Source organism: Chlamydotis macqueenii, chromosome 1 (assembly GCF_036417535.1).
Source record: "Chlamydotis macqueenii isolate bChlMac1 chromosome 1, bChlMac1.mat, whole genome shotgun sequence".
Classification (NCBI taxonomy): domain Eukaryota; kingdom Metazoa; phylum Chordata; class Aves; order Otidiformes; family Otididae; genus Chlamydotis; species Chlamydotis macqueenii.
Genome location: NC_141556.1, coordinates 173876227 through 173897912, shown reverse-complemented (window position 1 = coordinate 173897912; position 21686 = coordinate 173876227). Strand labels below are relative to the sequence as shown.

The 21686-nt window shown below is 35.3% G+C and overlaps 1 protein-coding gene across 2 annotated transcripts in view; it reads right to left on the bottom strand.

Moving 5' to 3' along the window:
- The window catches only part of KLHL1 (kelch like family member 1), a 213272-nt gene that overhangs the window by 752 nt on the left and 190834 nt on the right, over positions 1–21686 (bottom strand). For both annotated transcript variants that reach the window (XM_086741625.1, XM_086741633.1), the window contains 2 exons: positions 7387–7599; positions 1303–1474 (listed from right to left, as the gene is read on the bottom strand). In XM_086741625.1, the coding sequence (XP_086597751.1) occupies positions 1303–1474; positions 7387–7599 (385 nt within the window). The remainder of the gene's footprint in view (positions 1–1302; positions 1475–7386; positions 7600–21686) is intronic.

Genomic DNA, 21686 nt, shown 5'->3' with positions numbered 1-21686 from the left:
AAAATTGTGTGGTTCCAGTATTTCTAAACAGGTTCAAGGGGCCTTTACAATAAGTTTGGCAGCTTTAGATGCTTTTCAAGACAACACAAGCATTGATAACTTTTGGAGAATGGATCTTGCTGAAACTAACACAGTAGAGTCAGCTTATATGGTATGTAATGATAACAGACTGTAATTAATGGTACTGTACATATAAAAGCAGAGATGTTACATGTTTCCTAACTATCTGTCCAAATGTTGTTATTCATGTTCTTTTTTCTATGGACTGGTGGATTTGGGATAAGAATTGATTTCTTATTTCCTACAGAATGTCATTAAAAATGCTCTCTTGTCATTTAGTTAACAGTAGATAAAGAAGATGGGCTTCTGTATTAACTTTACACCATGTATGTCTACATTTAAGCTTGACAGCAGAAGCCTCCCTTTACAATCATAAAAGGAAATATGCATTTTTTGTATAATACATCTGGGCTAATTGGAATGCTTATATTAGGATAAGATCATGCTTTCAAATGATGCACTTTTCTTCACTAACACTAAAGGGAACTTAAAGCAATTAATTCAGATATAAACATTTACAATCATGGAACAAAAACCTACTTTTTCAGAAAGTCTTAAAACAGAATTAATAACAGGAACTGTTGAAATAATACTTTTTTAAGTCTTTGCTACGAATCCAAATCTTTCCAAGAACTACTGTGACATAATAAAATACATTCCTTCTACAACCAAATAACTAGATCCCAGCTTCTTGCATTATATCACTTTTTCTATTATAATTCTTATATGGTTTAGCATTAGGAACATACATACAGATCAACATTTCAAAATATTCATCAAACAGAAGAAAATGGAATTGAAGAATTAAATGAAAACTTGTCCCTCTACATAAGGGATAAAATAAGCAAATTTTCATATGAAGGATATTCAGGACATGCTGGTTATCAGTTAAAAGTCCAGATTAATTTTGATAGTTTTTATGACATTTCTTCTGCACGAAGAAAGATAAAAAAAAATAACTTACTATAGAAATTGACCAGAACAATAATTTTATCTGAAAGGTAACAGGATAATATTTCTAATGACTCTTTATTTTGTCTTTTATCACCCTCTTAGAATCTAATTATCTTTTTTCTGTCTTTAGAGGAAATTACTAACATAATACTTGGTAAAATACTAGAATTAATTTTACAACTATGGCAATCTCAGATACTATACTTTCTTTTTTTCAGAAAAGAAAAGTTTTTATGCACAACTATCAAAATATGTTACATATGAAAAAAATTAAGACTTTATTTTTACCTGTGTCCATTCATTAGTCTGAGGGTCATAAGCTTCCATAGTGTTCAGGTATGTTTGACCATCATAGCCACCTACTGCATATAACTTATCACCAAGCAGACAGACTCCAACAGCATCTCGAGGCATACTTAGTGGAGCCACCATTGTCCATGTATCAGTTTTTGGATCATACCTGAGGAAAGAGAAAGGAAATTGAACATTCTATCCAAAAACATTATTCTTAAAACAAAAAAAAAGTATACATATAGATTTATTACGTTCCCAATCCAAAATTCTAAATGTTGATTAGGAACTTTTGCTCAGTTAACCTTTTGGAATAAACTAAAGTATCTATGGGACAAGGTGTCATAAAAAAGAGTTTTGAGAAGGTTACAAAAGCAATATCTGGATGTATGTATAGTTTTATTTATATATTTTAAATAAGATATTTCTTGTAGCATATTAAAAATACCCCTTCTGAAATTATATTATGCTGTATTTTAATTCCTATAATTATACTATACAGTGTTCACAGCCAGAAGGTCTCGTTAAGAATTCAGAGGATGTGCTTAACTTCATTAGAGTTAGACTCTCCTCCTGATATTTTCTCAAGTGAAGATAGTAGTACTCTTTCTAAGACATAATCACATAGAATTTTTAAAACAGAAGGTAATTTTTTTTATAACGATAATCATTTTAAAATTAAACATTTAGCCTATGCCACTAATTTAGATATTCATTAACAACGTAAAAATTGGGTAATTTTAGAAGCCATTCCATTATATCTGTTTCAGACATCTGTAAAATAGAAATTAATCACCTTTTGATAGTGCCTCTCAGTTAGTTACTAAGGATGTCTGGAGTATTAGGTTAAATGAGATACTTCGTTTTTAGATAACAAATATTGCTAAAACAGAAAACTGTATCGCAGTATCATAGAATCATAGAATGGCTTGGGTTGGAAGGGACCTTCAAAGGTCATCTAGTCCAACCCCCCTCCGACCCTCCCCAGGAGCAGGGACATCTCCAACTGGATCAGGTTGCTCAGAGCCCCATCCAACCAGACCTTGAATGTCTCCAGGGATGGGGCACCTACCACCTCTCTGGGCAACCTGTTCCAGTGTTCCACTAGTCTCATGGTGAAAAAAAAAAAAAAAAAAAAAAAAAATCTTCCTTATATTTACTCTGAATTTACCCTCTTTTATTTTAAAACCATTACGCCCTGTTCTATCACAACAGGCCCTGCTAAAAAAAAAAAAAAAAATTGTCCCCGTCTTTCTTATAGGCCCCTTTTAAGTATTGAAAGGCAGCAATAAGGTCTCCCCAGAGCCTTCTCTTCTCCAGGCTGAATAACCCCAACTGTCTCAGCCTGTCCTTGTAGCAGAGGTGCTCCAGCCCTCTGGTCATTTTTGTGGTCCTCCCCTGGACTCCAGCTGGTCCATGTCCTTCTTATTCTGAGAATAAGCTGGAGAGACCTTACTCTGTCTCCAGAGCCAGACACAGTGCTCCAGGTGGGGCCTTACCAGAGCAGCGTAGAGGGGCAGAATGACCTCTCTCAACTTGCTGGCCACACTTCTTTTGAGGCAGCCAGCATGCGATTGCCCTTCTGGGCTGTGAGTGCACATTGATGGCTCATGTCCAGCTTTTCTTCCACCAGTACCCCCAAATCTTTCTCAGTAAAGTTACACTCAATCCCTTCATCCGCCCAGCCTGTATTGATAGTGGTAGTTGCCCTGACCCAGGTGCAGGGCCTTGCACTTGATCTTATTGAACCTTATGAGATTTGCATGGCCCCACTTCTTGAGCTTGTCCAGGTCCCTCTGGATGGCATCCCATCCCACAGGCATGTTGACTGCACCACTCAGCTTGGCATCGTCTGCAAACTTGCTGAGGGTGCTCTCAATCCCACTGTCTATGTCATTGAGGAAGATGTTAAACAGTACTTGTCCCAGTACTGACCCTTGAGGGACATTACTTGTCACCAATCTCCATCTGGACATTAAGATGTATGATAGATTTAATTTCATCTGTCCTTAAGCATCTCCACTATGTAGTAGAATCATTTGATAATCAGTGCAGAAAAAAAAACAGTTTAAGGATAGAAATCCTTTGCCTAACTTTAGTCATGTCCTTAAATGTAAGGTAGAACACACTTTGGGTATGATAATTTCTCTAAAATAATTACAAAGGAACTCTAGAATGGCTAAAAATCTATTTTTTTTTTTTTTTTACAAATCCTCTAACTACTTTAGTTATATAAAAATAGGCATCAAACAACTTTTTTTTTTCCTACACCTTTAAGACAGAGTATTAGCTTTAAGTTCTCTTTCCAAGGAGAAGCTAATTTCTATTTTCTTGTAGTCTAAACTTCATTAACCAGAAGTTGACAATCCTAAAGCAAGCTGTATATACATATGCTTTAAAAAAAAAAAAAGGAAGATTCTAGGCTTTTATTACAAAGGTTGACTATAAGAGCACCTGTAACTATTTCACTCATTCATATTTTCAGTAAGCAACTAGTGGGAATACTGTTTGAAGTCTCAGATTATATTTGAACAATTGAAATTTTTAAACTTCTAAAATGTAAATATTGCAACAACGTTACAGTTCTTTGTAACTGCCTTTTGATTCATAAATATGACCTTCAAATTGGACAATAACAGAATTGTATTTCACCTTGATTAAATCATTCTTGAAAGCTGGATTTATTCTGGGGGAAAAAAAAAATTCTAATTATCTACTGGCTTTATGCAGACTTCTCAAAAAATAAGATGTTAAAATGTTCTGTTCAACTTTTTATATCTAAATACCATTAAATGGATTGTGTTGTTAATTTTACATTCTTTTTTTTAAAAAAATCTTCATTTTATTTATTCACATTCTTTCATTTTGCCACCTTTTTGTAAGAAGCTTTGAGTTAAATATCTAGATAGGTAATAAATGTATTTTAAAACTTGAGAGGAAAAGACTTTAAAACAATAGAGGCTGTTTAGTAGGGCCTGTTGCAATAGGACAAGGAGTAATGGTTTTAAAATAGTGGGGGGTAGATTTAGATTGGAAATTAGGAAAAAAATTTTTACAACGCGAGTTATAGAACACTGGAACAGGTTGCCCAGAAAGGTGGTGGAGGCCCCATCCCTGGAAACGTTCAAGGCCAGGCTGGACGAGGCTCTGAGCAACCTGATCTATTCGGGGATGTCCCTGCTCCTTGCAGGGGGGTTGGACTAGATGACCTTTGAAGGTCCCTTCCAACCCAAGCCATTCTATGATTCTATGTTTGAACATGGGAACATGCATGTGTAACAGCCCCCCCCCCCCCCCAAATTAATATTGAATGTTTTTTTTCAAGACCATCTGACTTTAACAACAGCATCGTATGCCTCTAGCTAAGTTTCCTAACCAGTGAAATGCACCAGCGTGCATTTTATCTTCACCTGCCTGAAGGCAATAAATTTTAATAGACGCTTTGATACACTGCTCTTGAATTACAAAGGCCAAGCTGAGGAAGTGAGGAAGTGAAAAAAAGCAGGGAAACTAAATGCAACTGACAATGTTGGACTTCTTTTTTTTTTTTTTTTATACACAGGTATGCAAGGCTAAACAGAATTCTTATAACTCAGTTCTGTCAACAAAATCGAACTGCACAAGAACTTGTTTCTTTCAACAGCCAGGAAAATGTCTGAGATTTCTTATACCCTTTCTTCTGCTAAAAACAACTATACATTTCATCTTTGTAACAACCATGTGTGCCCTAGGGTGAGAAGGGTTATGATAAAAGTTCCTGAATGTGGAAAGAAATCAATTTGAAATCAAGGTGAGATGAAGGGGAAAAACTATAGAGCACTTGCTTATGTTTTTAATAGCTGTCAACTTTTGACCGACATTTGCAAAAAAAAGCTACTTTATAAAAATCTTCCAAAATGTCCCCAAAAATTTATAATTCTTAAAAAGGAAGTAGTTATTTTAACTTTAAAAAGGAATACAACATTGCATTTTTCCAGGCTTTAGAAGAGCAGACAAACATAACTATTATTTTATTTTAGAAAGCTTGAATCCATAAGAAATAATTTACAATTGCATCAAACTTAGAAGAGTTCACACTAGGAGTCCTAATTACTATTGAGCAGGATTTTAGCAGTAGCATTTAAAAAACACGTATCTGCTCTCACTGGATTTACATGATCTCAAAAATAAATTTTAAAACATTATGTCTGGTTTTACAGTCTTCCAGGAGCAAATTAGTAGTTGAATATAGCACATCCTATCAGGCTGTATCAGAATGACAAAATGACTGAAGCAGAGACTTATTCCTAAAGAAGAAAAGAGACCTAGTTAAAAAAAAAGATACCCTAGATATTTACAGAAAGCAAAACTTCCAGAGAGATACAAAATAACTTACTATAATAGACCTAATTATCACTTACTAGCCTTTAGTTTCCTAAGTTTTTGAGATTTTTTTTTTATTTTTTTTTAAAATGAGGCATTATTTTTTTTTAATGTAAAAATAGACACACTAAATCACATCCCAGCCACCTTATGAACTTAGCAATCACTGGGAGAGGTTTTTTTTTTTCATATTTTAGTGTAGCCCTCCAGTTAATTCACATCCACTTTATGCAAGCTAATAGCCTTACAAGTTCTGATTTGTTAGTCCCAACTTTTAGTCTGGAAACTAACTGCCCATGAAGTACATTATCCGCAATTTTGCTATCAGTGGAAAAAATACCTAGATGAGAAACACTGTACAGTGTCATTCAGATACTAGTACACAAAAACAGCTTAAGGATATATAATTTAGTTCATTGTTATAATCCTCTTTGAGAAAGACAAATGTGATGGGATGTGATTTGCGTTCCAACATCAGAAGGGTTCTCTTCTCAGAGGCTGAAAAACTACAGAAAAATCTTCCTTACAAGTACCAATAAATAGAATAATTGCAAAGATTTTACACTTATTAATATTATCACTACTACTCTTAATATGAATTTATTTAATTGAAAATTCTGCCTGTTGTTCCTCATAAATAGAAGCCCACACGGATAGGCCCTGTAAGTACAGGCACGATCGAATTTCTCTGATGAAATTTCCATCTGTTGGAGACAAGAAGTAAAGTATTTGGCAGTCTGTGATCTTTGCTTACATGCAGTAGAGATGGGAATGAGTCTAAGACTGAGCAAAATTGTAAGGGTAACATAAGGAGTAAGTTTAAAATTATAATTTTTTTTTTTATTACATATTGGGTAAATTGTAAATGTCAAGCCAGATTCAGCAGAAACAATAACTGACAACTAATTAAATTTTAACTCCTTCAGAAAAAAAAAAAAAGACAAATCTCTTCCAGCACCTATCTTTACTTTTTTGTTAAGATAAACCAGCTACTCACTCAAACATATCTACTTTAACCTTTCCAATCTGCATGTATTCGGAGAATGTATTTTCCTTATTCTATTTTTAAAGCATACAGAAACAGAACAAAGTCAGACCTTTATGAAACACTTGAAGAGTACGTGCAAATTGAATGTTATAATCACTCCAACTGTGCCCTACTGCCCTACTAGATATTCTTGAATTTGCAGAATATTCACTTGCAAAATTATTGGTACTGTAAGTACAGTGTATAAGGCTTATATTAACACATCAGGAAGTGTCAGTGTTGCTAAAGAAAGCAATGTAATGTAGTGTAAATATCTGTCAATTAAGCAGTTCTATATTTCTTCCTTGCTGGACTATGTTTTTAGAGTTACAAAATACTTCTAAACACAATTTGGTGTGATAAAATTATTTCAAGGCTGAAATTTTATCTCTGCAAAGTCTAGTTTATGATTCTACCATACATTGTGCCTTAAAAACAAAGATTTCTTAAATTAGATGTGGAAAGAGTGAATTTTTTGTGTCCACGATAATATATAATAGAAGTGGGAAAAAAAATAACCTTCAAAGAAATTATCATCTATAAACCTCTATGGAATTTTTAAAGTATAAAATAATTTGGCATTTCTTGGGGTAAAAATATCTGTTTAATTATGCCATCACTTAGCTAAGAAAATGATGATACTGGACATTATTTTGTATTAAAAAAAAAAAAAAGCATGTATATTTGGATACCTTTCTACATAGTCCAGCAGTCGGGAACAATGGTTAGAAGCAGGAGCATCATGACCTCCAACTGCATAAAGAAAGCCATCACATGTAGCCACTCCTACACCTCCTCTTCTCTTACACATAGGAGCACACATATTCCATTTATTTGTGTGAGGATCGTAATATTCCATGGAACTCAAACACGAACTTCCATCCCGACCTCCAACTGAATATAACCTAAGAAAGTCCATACACACACACAAAAAAATAATAAAACAAGATATCAGAACTGTAGAAATAAAAGCAAGGAGCATCTGGGGTTTTACCTGACATGAGCAAACAGGAAAAAGAAAAAAAAATACAATCTTTCAAAAATCATACAAATTTCATACGATCAGCAAACATAGATGAGTTAAATATTATTACCAAATTCACATACTACTTAGTGCTTTGCTCACTTGAATAGAAAGGAAGATATTTTCTTTCTGGTACTGGATTTCATTCTTCTATTACAGCATATACTGACAAGAATGCCATACGTGACATGTAGATTTGTCTCTATACATATATAAATAATGTAAGCAGGGTTGCTGCCTAATTGCTCATCATCTGTGAGGTGGAAGTGAAAAAGCCAGTTTAAAATTGGTAATCCAGACAAACAAGAAATATGCAATCCATTTATTATAGTTTCTCTGTGTTTTTACAGCGCATCAAAGCAGTGGGAATTAGCCTGACAACTACTGTCCTTTATTATAATATACTATCTATAATTCTTTCATACTGACTTCATTCACAAGCTTCTAATTCATAGAATCATAGAATGGTTAGGGTTGGAAGGGACCTTCAAAGGTCATCTAGTCCAACCCCCCTGCAAGGAGCAGGGACATCCCTGACTAGGTCAGGTTGCTCAGAGCCTCATCCAGCCTGGCCTTGAATGTTTCCAGAGATGGGGCCTCCACCACCTTTCTGGGCAACCTGTTCCACTGTTGTATAACTCGCATCGTAAAAAAATTTTTCCTAATTTCTAATCTAAATCTACCTCCCTCTATTTTAAAACCATTACCTCTCGTCCTATCGCAACAGGCCCTACTAAACAGCCTTTCCCCATCTTTCTTGTAGGCCCCCTTGAGGTACTGGAAGACCCCTATCAGGTCTCCCCGGAGCCTCCTCTTCTCCAGGCTGAACAGCCCCAACTCTCTCAGCCTGTCCTCATAAGAGAGGTGCTCCAGCCCTTTTATCATCTTCATGGCCCTCCTCTGGACCTTCTCCAACTGGTCCATGTCCTTCTTGTGTTGGGGGCTCCAGAACTGGACACAGTACTCCAGGTGGGGTCTCACCAGGGCAGAGTAGAGGGGGAGAATCACCTCCCTCGACCTGCTGGCCACGCTTCTCTTGATGCAGCCCAGGATGCGGTTGGCCTTCTGGGCCGCAAGGGCGCATTGCCTGCTCATGTTGAGCTTCTCATCCACCAGCACTCCCAAGTCCTTCTCCTCAGGGCTGCTCTCAATCCATTCCCTGCCCAGCCTGTATTTGTGCCTGGGATTGCCATGACCCAGGTGCAATTCTCCCTTCTTGAAAAAAAAAAAAAAAGTAAAAAAAAAAAGGAAGGGAAAAAAAAGTACTGCATAAGCTCTCTATGCTAAAATACAAATCATATGTAAAGTTGTAGTCAGGCTTTCATCTAGTATTCAGCCTATTCCACACACAAGACTGTCAATGAGATGCTCATGTCCAGAATTAATTTCACACTTACAATATAGTAGAGATCAAATATGCACTGCATTGCAGAAAAGAATATCACATTATGTTTCAAACATGGATTTTTAAAAAGTAGTACCTTGTTTTCAAGGATCTTGGTTATATTGAACGAAATTCTTGCTCACAGTAATATTAGCATGTCTACTCAGCCAGTAAGAAAATTATACCCCCAGGCACTCTAGGTTGATTTTCTTCATCAAAATATATTATGAGGATTGAGATCTGTAGGAAAGTCATGGAAAACTTCTGAAAAATATTTTAAATTTGAAATGGCAAAACTGTGATTTAACAAAAAAAAAAAAAAAATGTTGTGTTAAGTGTCTGCAGGCAAGGAACTTTTTTTCTTCCTCCCTTTACAATGGTTCCCAGGAGGAAAGAGTTCTGATTGCTCTTTCCCATTACTATCATGGGGCATTCATTTCTTATATTATTTTTTTTTTCAGTCTGTTGCCTTTTCTACAATTCCAGAGATTAACTAATAGAAATACAGGCTATTTTAAAGTCCAACTTCCGAGCGGTTTAGGATGTAAAAGCTGTCTGTGTGAAGCAATTATTCGTTTGGAAGCTTTTACTGTCCTAAGTGCTCCATGAATTCAGAACTATTTAAATGTGCACTTACCATTATGTTTTGTTGGCATGGATGCTGATGAATAAGAAAGTACTGTACTACCACTAAATACATCACTGAAGCCATAGTACATTTTGGTACTGCCTGACAGACATACTTGTGCTCTGACTAAAGTAGCCTGGAGAATCTGTACTACTTTATGAGAGATACTAAAGCAAATAAACTTATTCTTTTGCAACTATTTCTGTTGATCCGCCCCTAAGACATTTACCTTTCTGTATGATTATCAGATATCTACAGGTGGGATCCAATTCATGATTAAGAGACCTACATTAATTAATCTGTGGGTGTCTACAGTGTCTAAATTGCTGTTATGCTCAGAGTAGTCAGCTGAGCCTAAAGAACAACTTGGTTCACCAATCACAACCATAGGTTTTTTTCTTCAGCAGACAATACGAACCGCAGAACTAAAAAATTTAAACATGTGACCCATATGTATATATTTACATTAATATAAATGTAAATAAAATCATTTACATGTAGGTGTCTGCAAGGATGTTATCTTTACTTTCAAAGCTGGGACTTGGTTCAGCTCCCCGTAGAAAGTAATCAAACGTTACTTGTGACATGTAGGGTACGGTGACACTCCCTGCCGGCAGATACGACAAAGACTGCACAAGAGAAACATGCATGATTGCTGTAGGTCAAGTAGGCTACTCTGAGGCAATTCAAATGACAGTAGACAATTACATGTAGATAAGTGAATTGATCCCTAAAAATGCATGGTTATCAAGGCTGAGATTTCCAGATAAATTTCTAAATAAACATTTGGACACCTAAACACTTCACACAATTTAAAAAAAAATGTAAAGTACCAACACTTCTGCAGAGTTCAGTGTGAATAATCTTGTGTTACATTACTCTAAATACCTGGCACTTTTAAAATTTCTTCTGGCATGAAAAGTTCTCATTTATTCCTTTGTCTCTCAAGTGAAATTAATCTATAAGCTGATATTTTTACATTGAAAGTTAAGAACACTTTTTAATTCCTCTATTTCAATTAAGACAGCTATTGAAATACAGTTAACGGCATTCTTGAGTTGCTGGTAAAGTGACAGCAAATGCTATTCATAAATAAATTATAAAAGTTTGCAGCAAATTATTGGGACCACTGAGGTTTGTTTTGTTTTTTTTTTCTTAAATGTTCTATGCTATTCAGAATGAAACAAAATTCATTTCTAAAATCAGATTTTGGACCTATCATTTTAGAATTTGATTGTGTTTATATCTCAGCAAGGAATAGTTCATAAAACTAACAATAAAACTTTATTTCACAAAGGTTTCGTTCACACAAATAAAAGTTGGAAATCGAGTAATTCTTTTAAAGCTCTGGTTGTGTCTGAGCCTGAACACCTCAGTCAGGAATTGCTTCCACTCTTCAGTCAAGTTTCCTAATCCATAGTCACAAAGGCCAAAAATTACTACAGAACTCTGCAACCAGTGCTGAATATTCAGGATATTGTACAGCTAACTGAAATTTTTGCAACACTTCTATCCAAAGACAGTTAGTAGTCTTACTCCCTTCTTAGTGCTCAGGACCCTATTTTATTAGATGACTTTGAATGAATCCATTTTTGCAGCTTTGTCTTTCTCAGGTACAGTTTATAGCAAAATTTTCTATAGGGAAAAGAATAATTTATTTCTCTATAAAAGTCAGAAAACCTGGCATTACTGAGATAAGAAATCAGTCTGGCAATTGCAAGGGCTACTCTTATGCCTTTTAACTGTATTCAGCTCTATTATTTCAGTTACCAGGTACCACCTCTGCTCTGGATGATTTGTTGAAAATACTTGTAAGTAGACTGTCATTTTAATGTGCAAGTACTTTCAGAATTCAGAGATGAAAGATAATCCAGTAAGTCTGAGTTTAGCAAATTTAAGTTCCTCAAATTTTGCTTTATTTGTTAATTTCCCATTGCTAATTTACAATATTATCTTTGTAATTTTACCTTATCTTACGTACTACTTCAACAATCATCAGACACAGCTCGATTTTTTCTATTTCACCCATATTACTTGTGTCTGTAGACTTCTTGTAGATGTCATATCTCTTAATGGCTTTGAGTACCTATAGTATTGTAAGACTGTTATTTTCCACGTTGTGCAATTAAAAAAGAAAATTTGAGAAATAAGCATAATCACAATCACCTAATAGTAATTTATTTTTTTTTTAGTTGGGAATACTCTGTTAACTGAATTGCACCTCCTTGCTTATCCCATCAAAACTGTTGGGATTTCTATTATAATTATCACTGTTCAGAGTGGAAGATTGACAAGGAAAGCAAAGCATCCAGTACTGAGTACTTTTATCTCCAATGATCACAGTGAAAGTTTTGCCTGTGGAGATGTTATAGATTTCTATTCCCCAACGGTCTATATTTCAGCCTATTCAGACACTGTGTGTAGATATGAATTTAGAACAAACTCAGTCTCCTCTGAGCTAGAAATTTGTCTTTTCATGGTTTGGTCACTTCTTTTTTTTTGTATTAAGATGGATAGAGAGTCCTCAACATTTGTGTATATATATATATTTCTGCATAAAATTGCTAGAAAATGCAGCAGAGATCTCAAAGTAGGAGACATTAGGAGAAATCATGACCAGCTGGATCAAAAGCATTTATCTCAGTGCTATCATTACAAACCTTTGATAAGTAATCAGAAAAGCCATTTTTAAATTCAGTTTGACAAGGCAACCTCAAAAGACCAGACTGCCTTTGATGTGAGGTAGTATAGTGTGTGAAAACAGTTGAATCATGCCTTTGCTGCATTTCTTAACAAGGTTTTGCCTTTCAAAATTCTTTCACTGTGAATATCAAAGACCTTATCCAGTTTTTTTTGCTTAGGCCCCTTTGTACCCTTTTCTGCCTTTTCAGTATGCCTGAAAGAGCAACAGAGAACTACTCTGGCACAAAGGATATCTGTCTGGTAGAAGTGAGGGCAAGGTAATAATTTTCATCGGTGCTGGGCTTCAGTATTGCTTAATCAGTCCATATGTGATCTAGGAATCAGACTGTAGGAGAGGAAAGATATCTATCCATGCTGCCTTGGTTATGCCAATGAACAGTGGGTCGCTTGCAAGATTTGAAAAAGAATTATAATACTTTTGAATGGAAAGAATTAGTGAAGTATTATATCTGTGTGTAAACTTGGAATGGTATGTCATGTATTTAATGCAGTAATGCAGTATGAAGTAAATTAAAAATACACACAGTCTGACCAAAAAAAAAAAAAAAAAGTGAAGAAAAAAAAAGTCATAAAGCGCCTGCAATTAAAGAAATAGTAGCTGCTGATAGAAAATATTGAGAGAAAAATACTATTCGCATGGATAATATCGTTACAGCAAACTTCTACTTCCTACACTAGAAAGTATAGTTTCCTAATATAAAGAACCTGTTTCAAGTAAATAATCAAAGTTATATGGGCTACTTTATATCTGCAAGATCAGTGATTGAATGCAGACTCTACAAGTTAAAAATATTCTTGACTATATCAGGCTATAAGACAGCTAAGGAAAAATAGTATTTGTAAATTAATAATTCACTACAGCATGAGCTTAAGGCCCTTTATTTGTTCTCTTATTTATTAAAAAAAAAACATAGTGAATCTGTCATTAAAGAAGAAATTGCTATTGAAGTCACAGTATTACTTTGTGAGTTTAATTTTAGACCATACAGCTCTTCCATTTTTTTTTCTGTCTCAGTATCCATTTCTTGTGTAATTTTTCCTAAAATAGTAAAAAATATCTACACCTTTTTTTTTTTTTGTAGTTTCTACTGTTAGGGAAGAATATTTTCCACGTGTTCCTTTTTTCTCTATAGCAGGAGGCAGAATGATTGCCTTCTTGAGAAAAGAGTTTGAGCAAAAGCAGCAGTTAATAAACAGCACATTTATAAAATATAGCAGTGTCAAAACTGTCATAAAAAAAACCCTGAAATAACTTCTACAGCATTTAAATTAAGGTATAAATTAATTTATAAGTCAAAGTATATTTAGATTAAAATACAGTAAGAACAGACACAAGATTTTTAAAGTTTCTATGAAAAAAATACTAAGGCTGATAACTTGTGAGTCTTTGAAATATGTTTGTCATTCTTTCCATTGCAAAAGGCTTTTACAAAATTAGTTGCATTTATAAATGTACTTCTAAAAAAATAATTAATGTAATCCTAAGTAAAATTTTGTTTGACTGTCTAGTTGGGTAGATAATGTAAGATCTGTTATGGAAACAGACATGTGAAAGTATGAATTTTTTTACAAGAAGAAACACTGCTGTATTTCATTATTGGGCAAAATATTCTTGTAATTCATAACATATTGATTTTAAAGTATTTGTTTGTAGTCAGTGAGAATATTGTGGGCAGAAAGCATGCAGTATGAAACGTATTTTCTCTCTTTACATGACTGTAATTTTGTATGCCAAGTACAGTATTTTTCTTATTTCAAGTGGGTTAGTAAAAGAATAACTGAATCATCAATAAGGCACGAGCAAAGAAACCCTCAAGTAAAAAAAAACCATGAAAATACTGCTCTGATGAGAAATATAATTGTTTCAGTCATACTTTCTTATCTTGTTAGCTTGGCATGAAATTTTGAAGTGTTACTTCAGCTTTAAAAATCACAATTACAGCATATTAATACTTCATTTATTTAACAATATTGAGCCAGTTCCCTAGGTTTTACTGAAGCATGAAAATTATCAATGCATTGCAATTATATGTATGACTTGGAAAAAAGTCTTAGATCATTTAGTCTGTGACCTTCACAATGAACAAATCCTTCTCAATTCATTGAATTCAACCAATAATGAAAGATTCAGTTGAAGTTGGTCTATGGAGTCAAAAGACATTTCATTTTCCTCCAATATTAGTTATTAAGAAGCTAATCAAGTTTCAAATTAGAAATATCAGCTAACAGTGGAAGTGGCATGGTATTCTGTTCTGCTGAGTATAGCAGATATTTGCTAGCTGCTCTAATGACTGTTGCCCATAAAGATATTTAGTTGTGTATCAACTTAGATATATAGTTTTCTTCAATTTCAGTAAGATTTAGATGTTTAAATATCCTTCCAGATTTACATATATGTGGAAATGAGAAAGTATGTGTATACACATGTATATTCACACACATGAATACATGTGTGTATACATGTGTATATAATTCAAGTAAATGCCAGTGGAGTATCTCTAGACTTCTCCAACTGCACTGAACAAGGGTTTCCTTCAGGTCCCAGCATACAGGCACTAAGTATTCTTTGAGACAGGCTGGGATTATCATATTTAATCTCCCACTAAAGATAATAACCAAAAGCCAGACTTTCCAAACAATCCAGAATGTGAGATGCTAGTATCCTCTGCACTTTTGACCATGAGAGAAAAGACAGTGATTGTTGAATGCTTTTTAAAAGTCTGTGCTTAATTGTGGAAGCTGCACAATTGAAAAATTTGCTGTTAATTTTTCTAGGCATTATCCACACTGCCTCCCACTGTCTAGATTGGTACATATGTTACATTTAAAAGCTTAAGTTAGATGGAGTGACCCGACCACTTTTTCCTATCAGGTATTAGGGCTAAGTTAACTCATCATGTCTGCTTGGCCCAAAGTACCCTTACATGCCCAAACTGATGCGTACCATACTACGTTATGTTCATTAACCATGGAGAATTTGTTGTTCATCACAAAATTTACAGAAAAAAAAAAAAGAACTATTAAAGACAAAATGTTTCTTACTACAAAAACTGAATGGCAGACCTTACAGCAAATGACAGACATGCTAGCTGTATAGTAGTCACGTAGTCCAAAAATCTTGTTTGTGTGGGTGATGGACGAAGAGAAGTGCATGGTAGGGTGTACACATTAAAAAGATGTAGATGTGCAGTAAACATGCAAAATAGAAATGTGGCCTAAGTGTCCAGGAGACTGACCTTAGCATATCAAGAGAAAATAGGCTCACCAAGATTCCACTCTGCAATGAAGACATGTCTTTATCATCTGCCATGTTTCCTAGCAATCACTTGAGTGCATTCCAGCTGCGTGCATGTCTGCCTTAAACTGTAGGAAGAATATTAGTTTCACTGTAAAGTTTCATGACTTTTCATTTCCTCTTCTGAGTCACATATATTTACCTAACTTGTACCTATTCTAGCTCTTTTTAAGGCTAGCCTAACCACGTACGAAGAAGTAAGTCTGTGCGGAGACTCCTATTTTACAGGCTGGATGTAAAACACTAAGTTAAATCTTGCTTGAAAAAAAGAGAGAATATGATGAATATTGAAGTGAATTGCACATTCACTGAGCTGCATGGGACCCCCACATAGGAAATATGAATTTATGTGCAAAAGTACAAAAGATCAGACCAGAGTACTGAATTAGTAATAAGTCTTAATAATTCTGCTAAAAGAAAATGCCACAGATAGTTTATTATATGATGCATGAAAGGCAAAGAAGCAGAACTCCTGGAGGAGGCTGTAATCAGCCATGCAATCAAGTTTTATAGGTGGTTATATGAATGTAATATACTGCTAATTCTCTTGTGCCAAACACCAAACTGCTATTAAGGACTTTGTGGAATTATTAACCTATGCCTCTCCGAGGCCAGTACAGAGCGAATATATTCCTGTGAGTGACTAACTACAAGACAATTTTGAGAACCTTTGTTGTTCATGCACTAATTTGGCTTGAATTTTGCTATTTTCTTGAAAATCAAGTTTCAGCAAGGTAAATTTTCTGATGTTCCCTTTGTAATAATGCATAATAGTCTTAAGGGACATATTAAACCAGAGCAATTGCTATTTACCACAGGCACAATATTGATGTAAATAACACAAGTTTCATTCCAGCTTTGTCTCAGTTAAATGACCTGAAAACAAAACATTCCCTTGCACATACGCCAGCATCTGTATTGGCCAGCTCTCTGTGCTTCCCCTTCAAAATGAAAAAGAGAATAGCTGGAAAAGTACTGCTAAGACAATAACCCAATTTATGGAAATCTATTACTAAATTAATCCAACTATTGCAAAACTGGTAGAACTAAATGAATGTATCTTAATATAAATAAATAAAACAATTTTTTAAAAATAAAGCTAGCGGTTATTAAAGTCTTTCCACCTAGCAAACAAAACTGAAAATATCAATTTGCATGGGTGTGAGGGGATGAAATAGTTAATAATTATATATATATATATATAAAAAATCATTAGCATGCTCTAGTTCTATGAATGATTAAGTAGAATTAATAGAATGTAGAAGCCATTCTAAATTCTATTTACTACTATCAAGCAACAGATAAAATCTGACATTGTCAATTTATAATAAATAATTTCATAAAGGACACAACTACAAAATCACATTTTTATGTCAATAAAAATATGACAAGGGAATATATTCAAATATCAGTGTCTAAGACAAACAGGAAAAGGAAGGAAACATAATTGATGGAGAAATATTAGGCTTTCCAAAAAACTCCAGTGTTAAAGATGTTGGATTTGATTAAGAGGAACCGTGCTTAGGGCTTTATTCCTATAAAAGAAAATATCTCTGGGTCAGTTTAAGCATCTTTCCCTTAGTATTTGTATTGCATTTTCCTGCTTTAAAAAAAATCACCAGTCATAATTCTGACATTTTTTTTTGAGATTATAAATTGTGACATGTTCTTAAGAGTGTTTGAGCATTTGGTACCAAACTTAAAGAACCACAGAGCTTTGACATCCGCATCCTGGAAGTTCAAATGTTTAAAAAGTGAAAAGTTTTCAACCTAGCTTTTTTCAAAACTGCTATTAAAAAAAACTTCAATAATAAACTTCAATATGCACAACCAGAATTGAACACAGTAATCCACATAGCATAAGTATTTCCACAATGAAGAAAACTTTATTTATTCTTCATGTGTATTTCATTTTTCACAGATTTCTTCTATTAATTTTTCCATATGAACAAGGTACAGAGCTTTTTTTTTCCCCTTTTCTGCCACTTTCTACCATTAGTTTTCTTCAAACACAAGGCTTGTTCATTCACACTTATACTACTAAATATCCCATTTGTGTTGCTTCTTAGAGACATTCAAATACTTCTGTAGAATAGTCTAACATATCCAATATGATACTGTTCCTTTTGGTGTCAATTTGAACAGTATGATAATTTAACTAGCATGCTCCTGCTCTTACACTCCTTTATCCCAAGGATGATCTTTAAAGAATTCCAACAGTAACTTTGTGATGTCCTAGTTGTCACATGCAATTCTTTTCTTCTTAAAAAATCCCTGTACTTTTTAATCTTTTTTCCATCTTAACTCTTTTTTTTTCCTGTGTAACACCAGCTCAACTGCTTTATTGAAATTCTGGTAGAATAAATCTGCTGTATGTCTTACTTTTATGTAGCAAAACGCCTATCCTTTTACTGCTTGTTCTAGCTGCATCTTAGCTTGGGGAAGCTGCTTAAGATAAGGAATATTGTTTGTGTTCCTGATTGAAGGATAGCAACTACTATATCCTATTAATGTGGGAAATCTCAATGTAACAAGCAGGTGATGTTCGTGCTTGGAGAGAAAGATGTTCTGTTAAGCCCTCATTAATTAAACAGTAGTGCAACCTCAAAATGTAAAAATGCAACATGATTAAACAGAAGAACCCTGTCAATTGGACTAAATTTAAAGAAAAAAAAAAGTACTTCAGATATTTATTTTTCTGAATTTCTGACAAATAAATCAAGATTATATAAATTCTATAATTAAATTTTTTTCAAGACTGGATTGTGATGCTGTGTTGGTTTTATTTAGTGGAGATGGCTACAGTAGCCACTGCTACAGCTCCTAGGAGTTTCCCCTTTGTCTGGTGGACTCAGCCAGGTCTAGACTGGACCCACAGCTGAGCCAATTGGTGACAGAATTTTCAGTGACAAAGCCTCTGTGATAATGTATTTAAGAAGGGGTAAGTTTTTTTTTTTTTTTTTTTAAAAAAAAAGGAAGACGTGAAGAAGCAGAAGTGGGGACAGAGAAGAGGAGGCATGAGCCTTGTTGGCCTTGCAGCCCTCACCCTCTGGACTCCCACCAGGTAGTTGTCTGGGGCCAACTCGGCCCAGCCCAGCTGCAAGAAGTGAAGAGAGCAGATGTGAAGAGAACCTCAGAGGTGTCTGCTTGAGCTAATTGTGAAGAATTTATTGTGAGAGGAACGGCTTCACGGCTAGTGAAGGAGAAGGAATAAAGTTGCTGCTGGCAAGATTCCCCTGCAGCCCATGGTGAAGCAGGCTGTCCCTCTGCAGCCCATGGAGGTCCAAGGAGGACCAGAGATCCACCTGCAGCCTATGGATGCCTGAAGGAGGCCGTGGCCTGTGGAGGAGCCATGCTGGGGCAGCCTGTTCCCAAGGGACTGCACCCTGTGGAAAAGGACCACCCACGCTAGAGCAGTTCTCAAAGGACTATAGCCCATGGGTGGGACCCCACGCTGGAGCAGAAGAGCAATGTGAGGAGTTCTTCCGGCAAGGAGGAAGGAGCGGTAGAAAGCAACATGTGATGAACTGACCATAACCCCCATTCCCTCTTCCCGTCTGTGCCATTTGGGGGAAGGAGGTAGAGATAATTGAACATAAAGTTAAGCCTGGTAAAACAGAGCGGTGGGAGGAAGGGGAAGAAGTTTTTAGTTTTTGGTTTTTTTGGGGTTTATTTTTTTGTTTGTTTGTTTGTTTTTTTTTCTCTTCCTCATTGTCCCGCTTTGGTTTTAATAAGAAATAAATAGTTTTCCCCAAGTTGAGACTGTTTTGCCCATAATGGTAACTTTAATGATCTCTCCCTGTCCTTATCTCGACCCTTGAGCCTTTTTGTTATACTTTCTCTCCTCTGTTCTCTTGGAAGGTGGAGAGAGTGACTGAAAAGCTGCGTAGCTTGGTCTCAAGTGGCGCTAAACTATGACAGATGCGCATATTGACACAATCCTTTCCAGGTTTTAGGAAAAATTTTGATCTACTGTAGTATTTCCAGTTTAAATTTTAAAATGTATTTCCATGAAGTAACATACATTTCTTTGTCCTGTTCTGCCAAATTCAGATAGTACTGCTTTCCATTTGTTTGAGTAGCAAAATAATTTATTATTTATTTGCACAAACTATACAAATGAGCTTCAAAAACATAAGCAAGATTCAATAAATTAAGAACTAATAAGAAGTTACAAATAATCATCTCAGAGGAGATCAGAATCTAAAAGGTTTTATTTCTTATTTCCACCATAAGCTTATAGAAAAATACAATTTTCACCCAATTTTATGCTGAAATTTATCAATTTTTTTCTGCTTAAAATGTCTTTACCTGGAAAATCAATGAGGCAGACCTGAGAGATATGGAAGACCACAAATGGAATAGTTTCCAGCATTAAAACACAAAAGAAGAGATTATATTTTTTTCAAGTATTTAAGAAGTTCACATTTGAGATATTTAGCATACAGTATCCCTTTTATGTAAAGTGTCCAAAGCAGTGTGAGAGACATACACATAAAATAGTTTCTAACTCCCTCATGTTCAAAGATAGTCTAACCCCGCTGAACTTTATTTATTAATTCAATGCAGAAGAAAAGAAACATAAGGAATAATCAGGAAAAGACTGCTCAGAACTTCCAGACTAAAACAGTTTCTCCTTTGCTGAATGTTAAAGCCAACATCTTGTTTCTCATTGAGACATCCATTTTTAATATTCCTAGAATTTATTTTTTTTTTTTTAAAATCCATAACTGTTTGCCTATATCAAAACTAAAAACTCAGATGAGCAATGCAGCATATGTCAGTTGTGGAACAGCAGTGTGGAAAGAGTAGCACCACAAAGTCGAAAGGTTTGGTCCTTTCATATGTTTTAAAGTTTCAGCTCTTGGCATATGAGATGTTTTTTCAAATATGATTATTCAAATTAAAAAAAAAATCAGTAGTGTAATTGCTATTTGCTTCAGTGAGACCACTGCTTTTCAGTTTTCAGTAGTGTCCATCCCACCTTTCTGAGACATAGATAATATCTTTTTACATTTAAAAGTGTTCTATATAAGTAATGCAAAATTCAATTGAGCATTTATTAACTGAGAATCATTAAAAAAATGCTCCATTGTGCAAAAGAAACATAACTGGAATGTATACACATAATCATATGCAGGTCTTCATAATTTTAAATGTATATTTGCAGGGTTATTTGTCTAGATCTTGTCTCTGTTAGTTTAGTGTATGGCTCATACACTATTGAAACCAGATTCTTTTAGAGTAACAGTGTTATTAAAGCAGCTTTGTCCATTTGATCTACTCTGGAACATATAAATGCCACTGTGACTTAGTAAGAGAAAGAAATAACAATCAAGCTTCAGTGGTTTTGCAGATGATTTCACAACATAAAACTAACTCCTAATGTCATAGACGAGAAGTTGTCGTAGTTCAGCCCCGATCGGGACTAGACTACGCAGTCTCTCTCTCACTCCTCCCACCCTCCGAGAGAATAGGAGGAGATGATATTGGAAAAAACGGCTCAAGGTTTGAGATAAGGACAGGGAGAAATCCCTAAAGTTACCGTTATGGGCAAAACAGACTCGACTTGGGGAAAAACACTCATTTATTTCTAAAATTAGCAGGAGAATGAGACAGGGGACAAGATAACCTCCCCCCACCCCTCCCTCTTCCCAAGCTTAACATTATCTCTACTACCTTCCCCTCCCAAGCGGCACCGGGGTGGCAGGGGAGGGAACGGGGGTCGTGGTCAGTTCATCACGCATTGTTTTACGCTGCTGTATCATCGTCGGGGGAAGAACTCCTCGCATTCCTCCTCTGCTCCAGCGTGGGGTCCCTCCCACGGACCACAGTCCTTCATGAAACTGCTCCAGCATGGGTCATCTCTTCCATGGGGTGCAGTCCCTCTAGAACAGCTGTCCCAGCAGGCCTTCCACAGGCCACAGCCTCCTTCAGGCCTCCACCTACCCTGGTGTG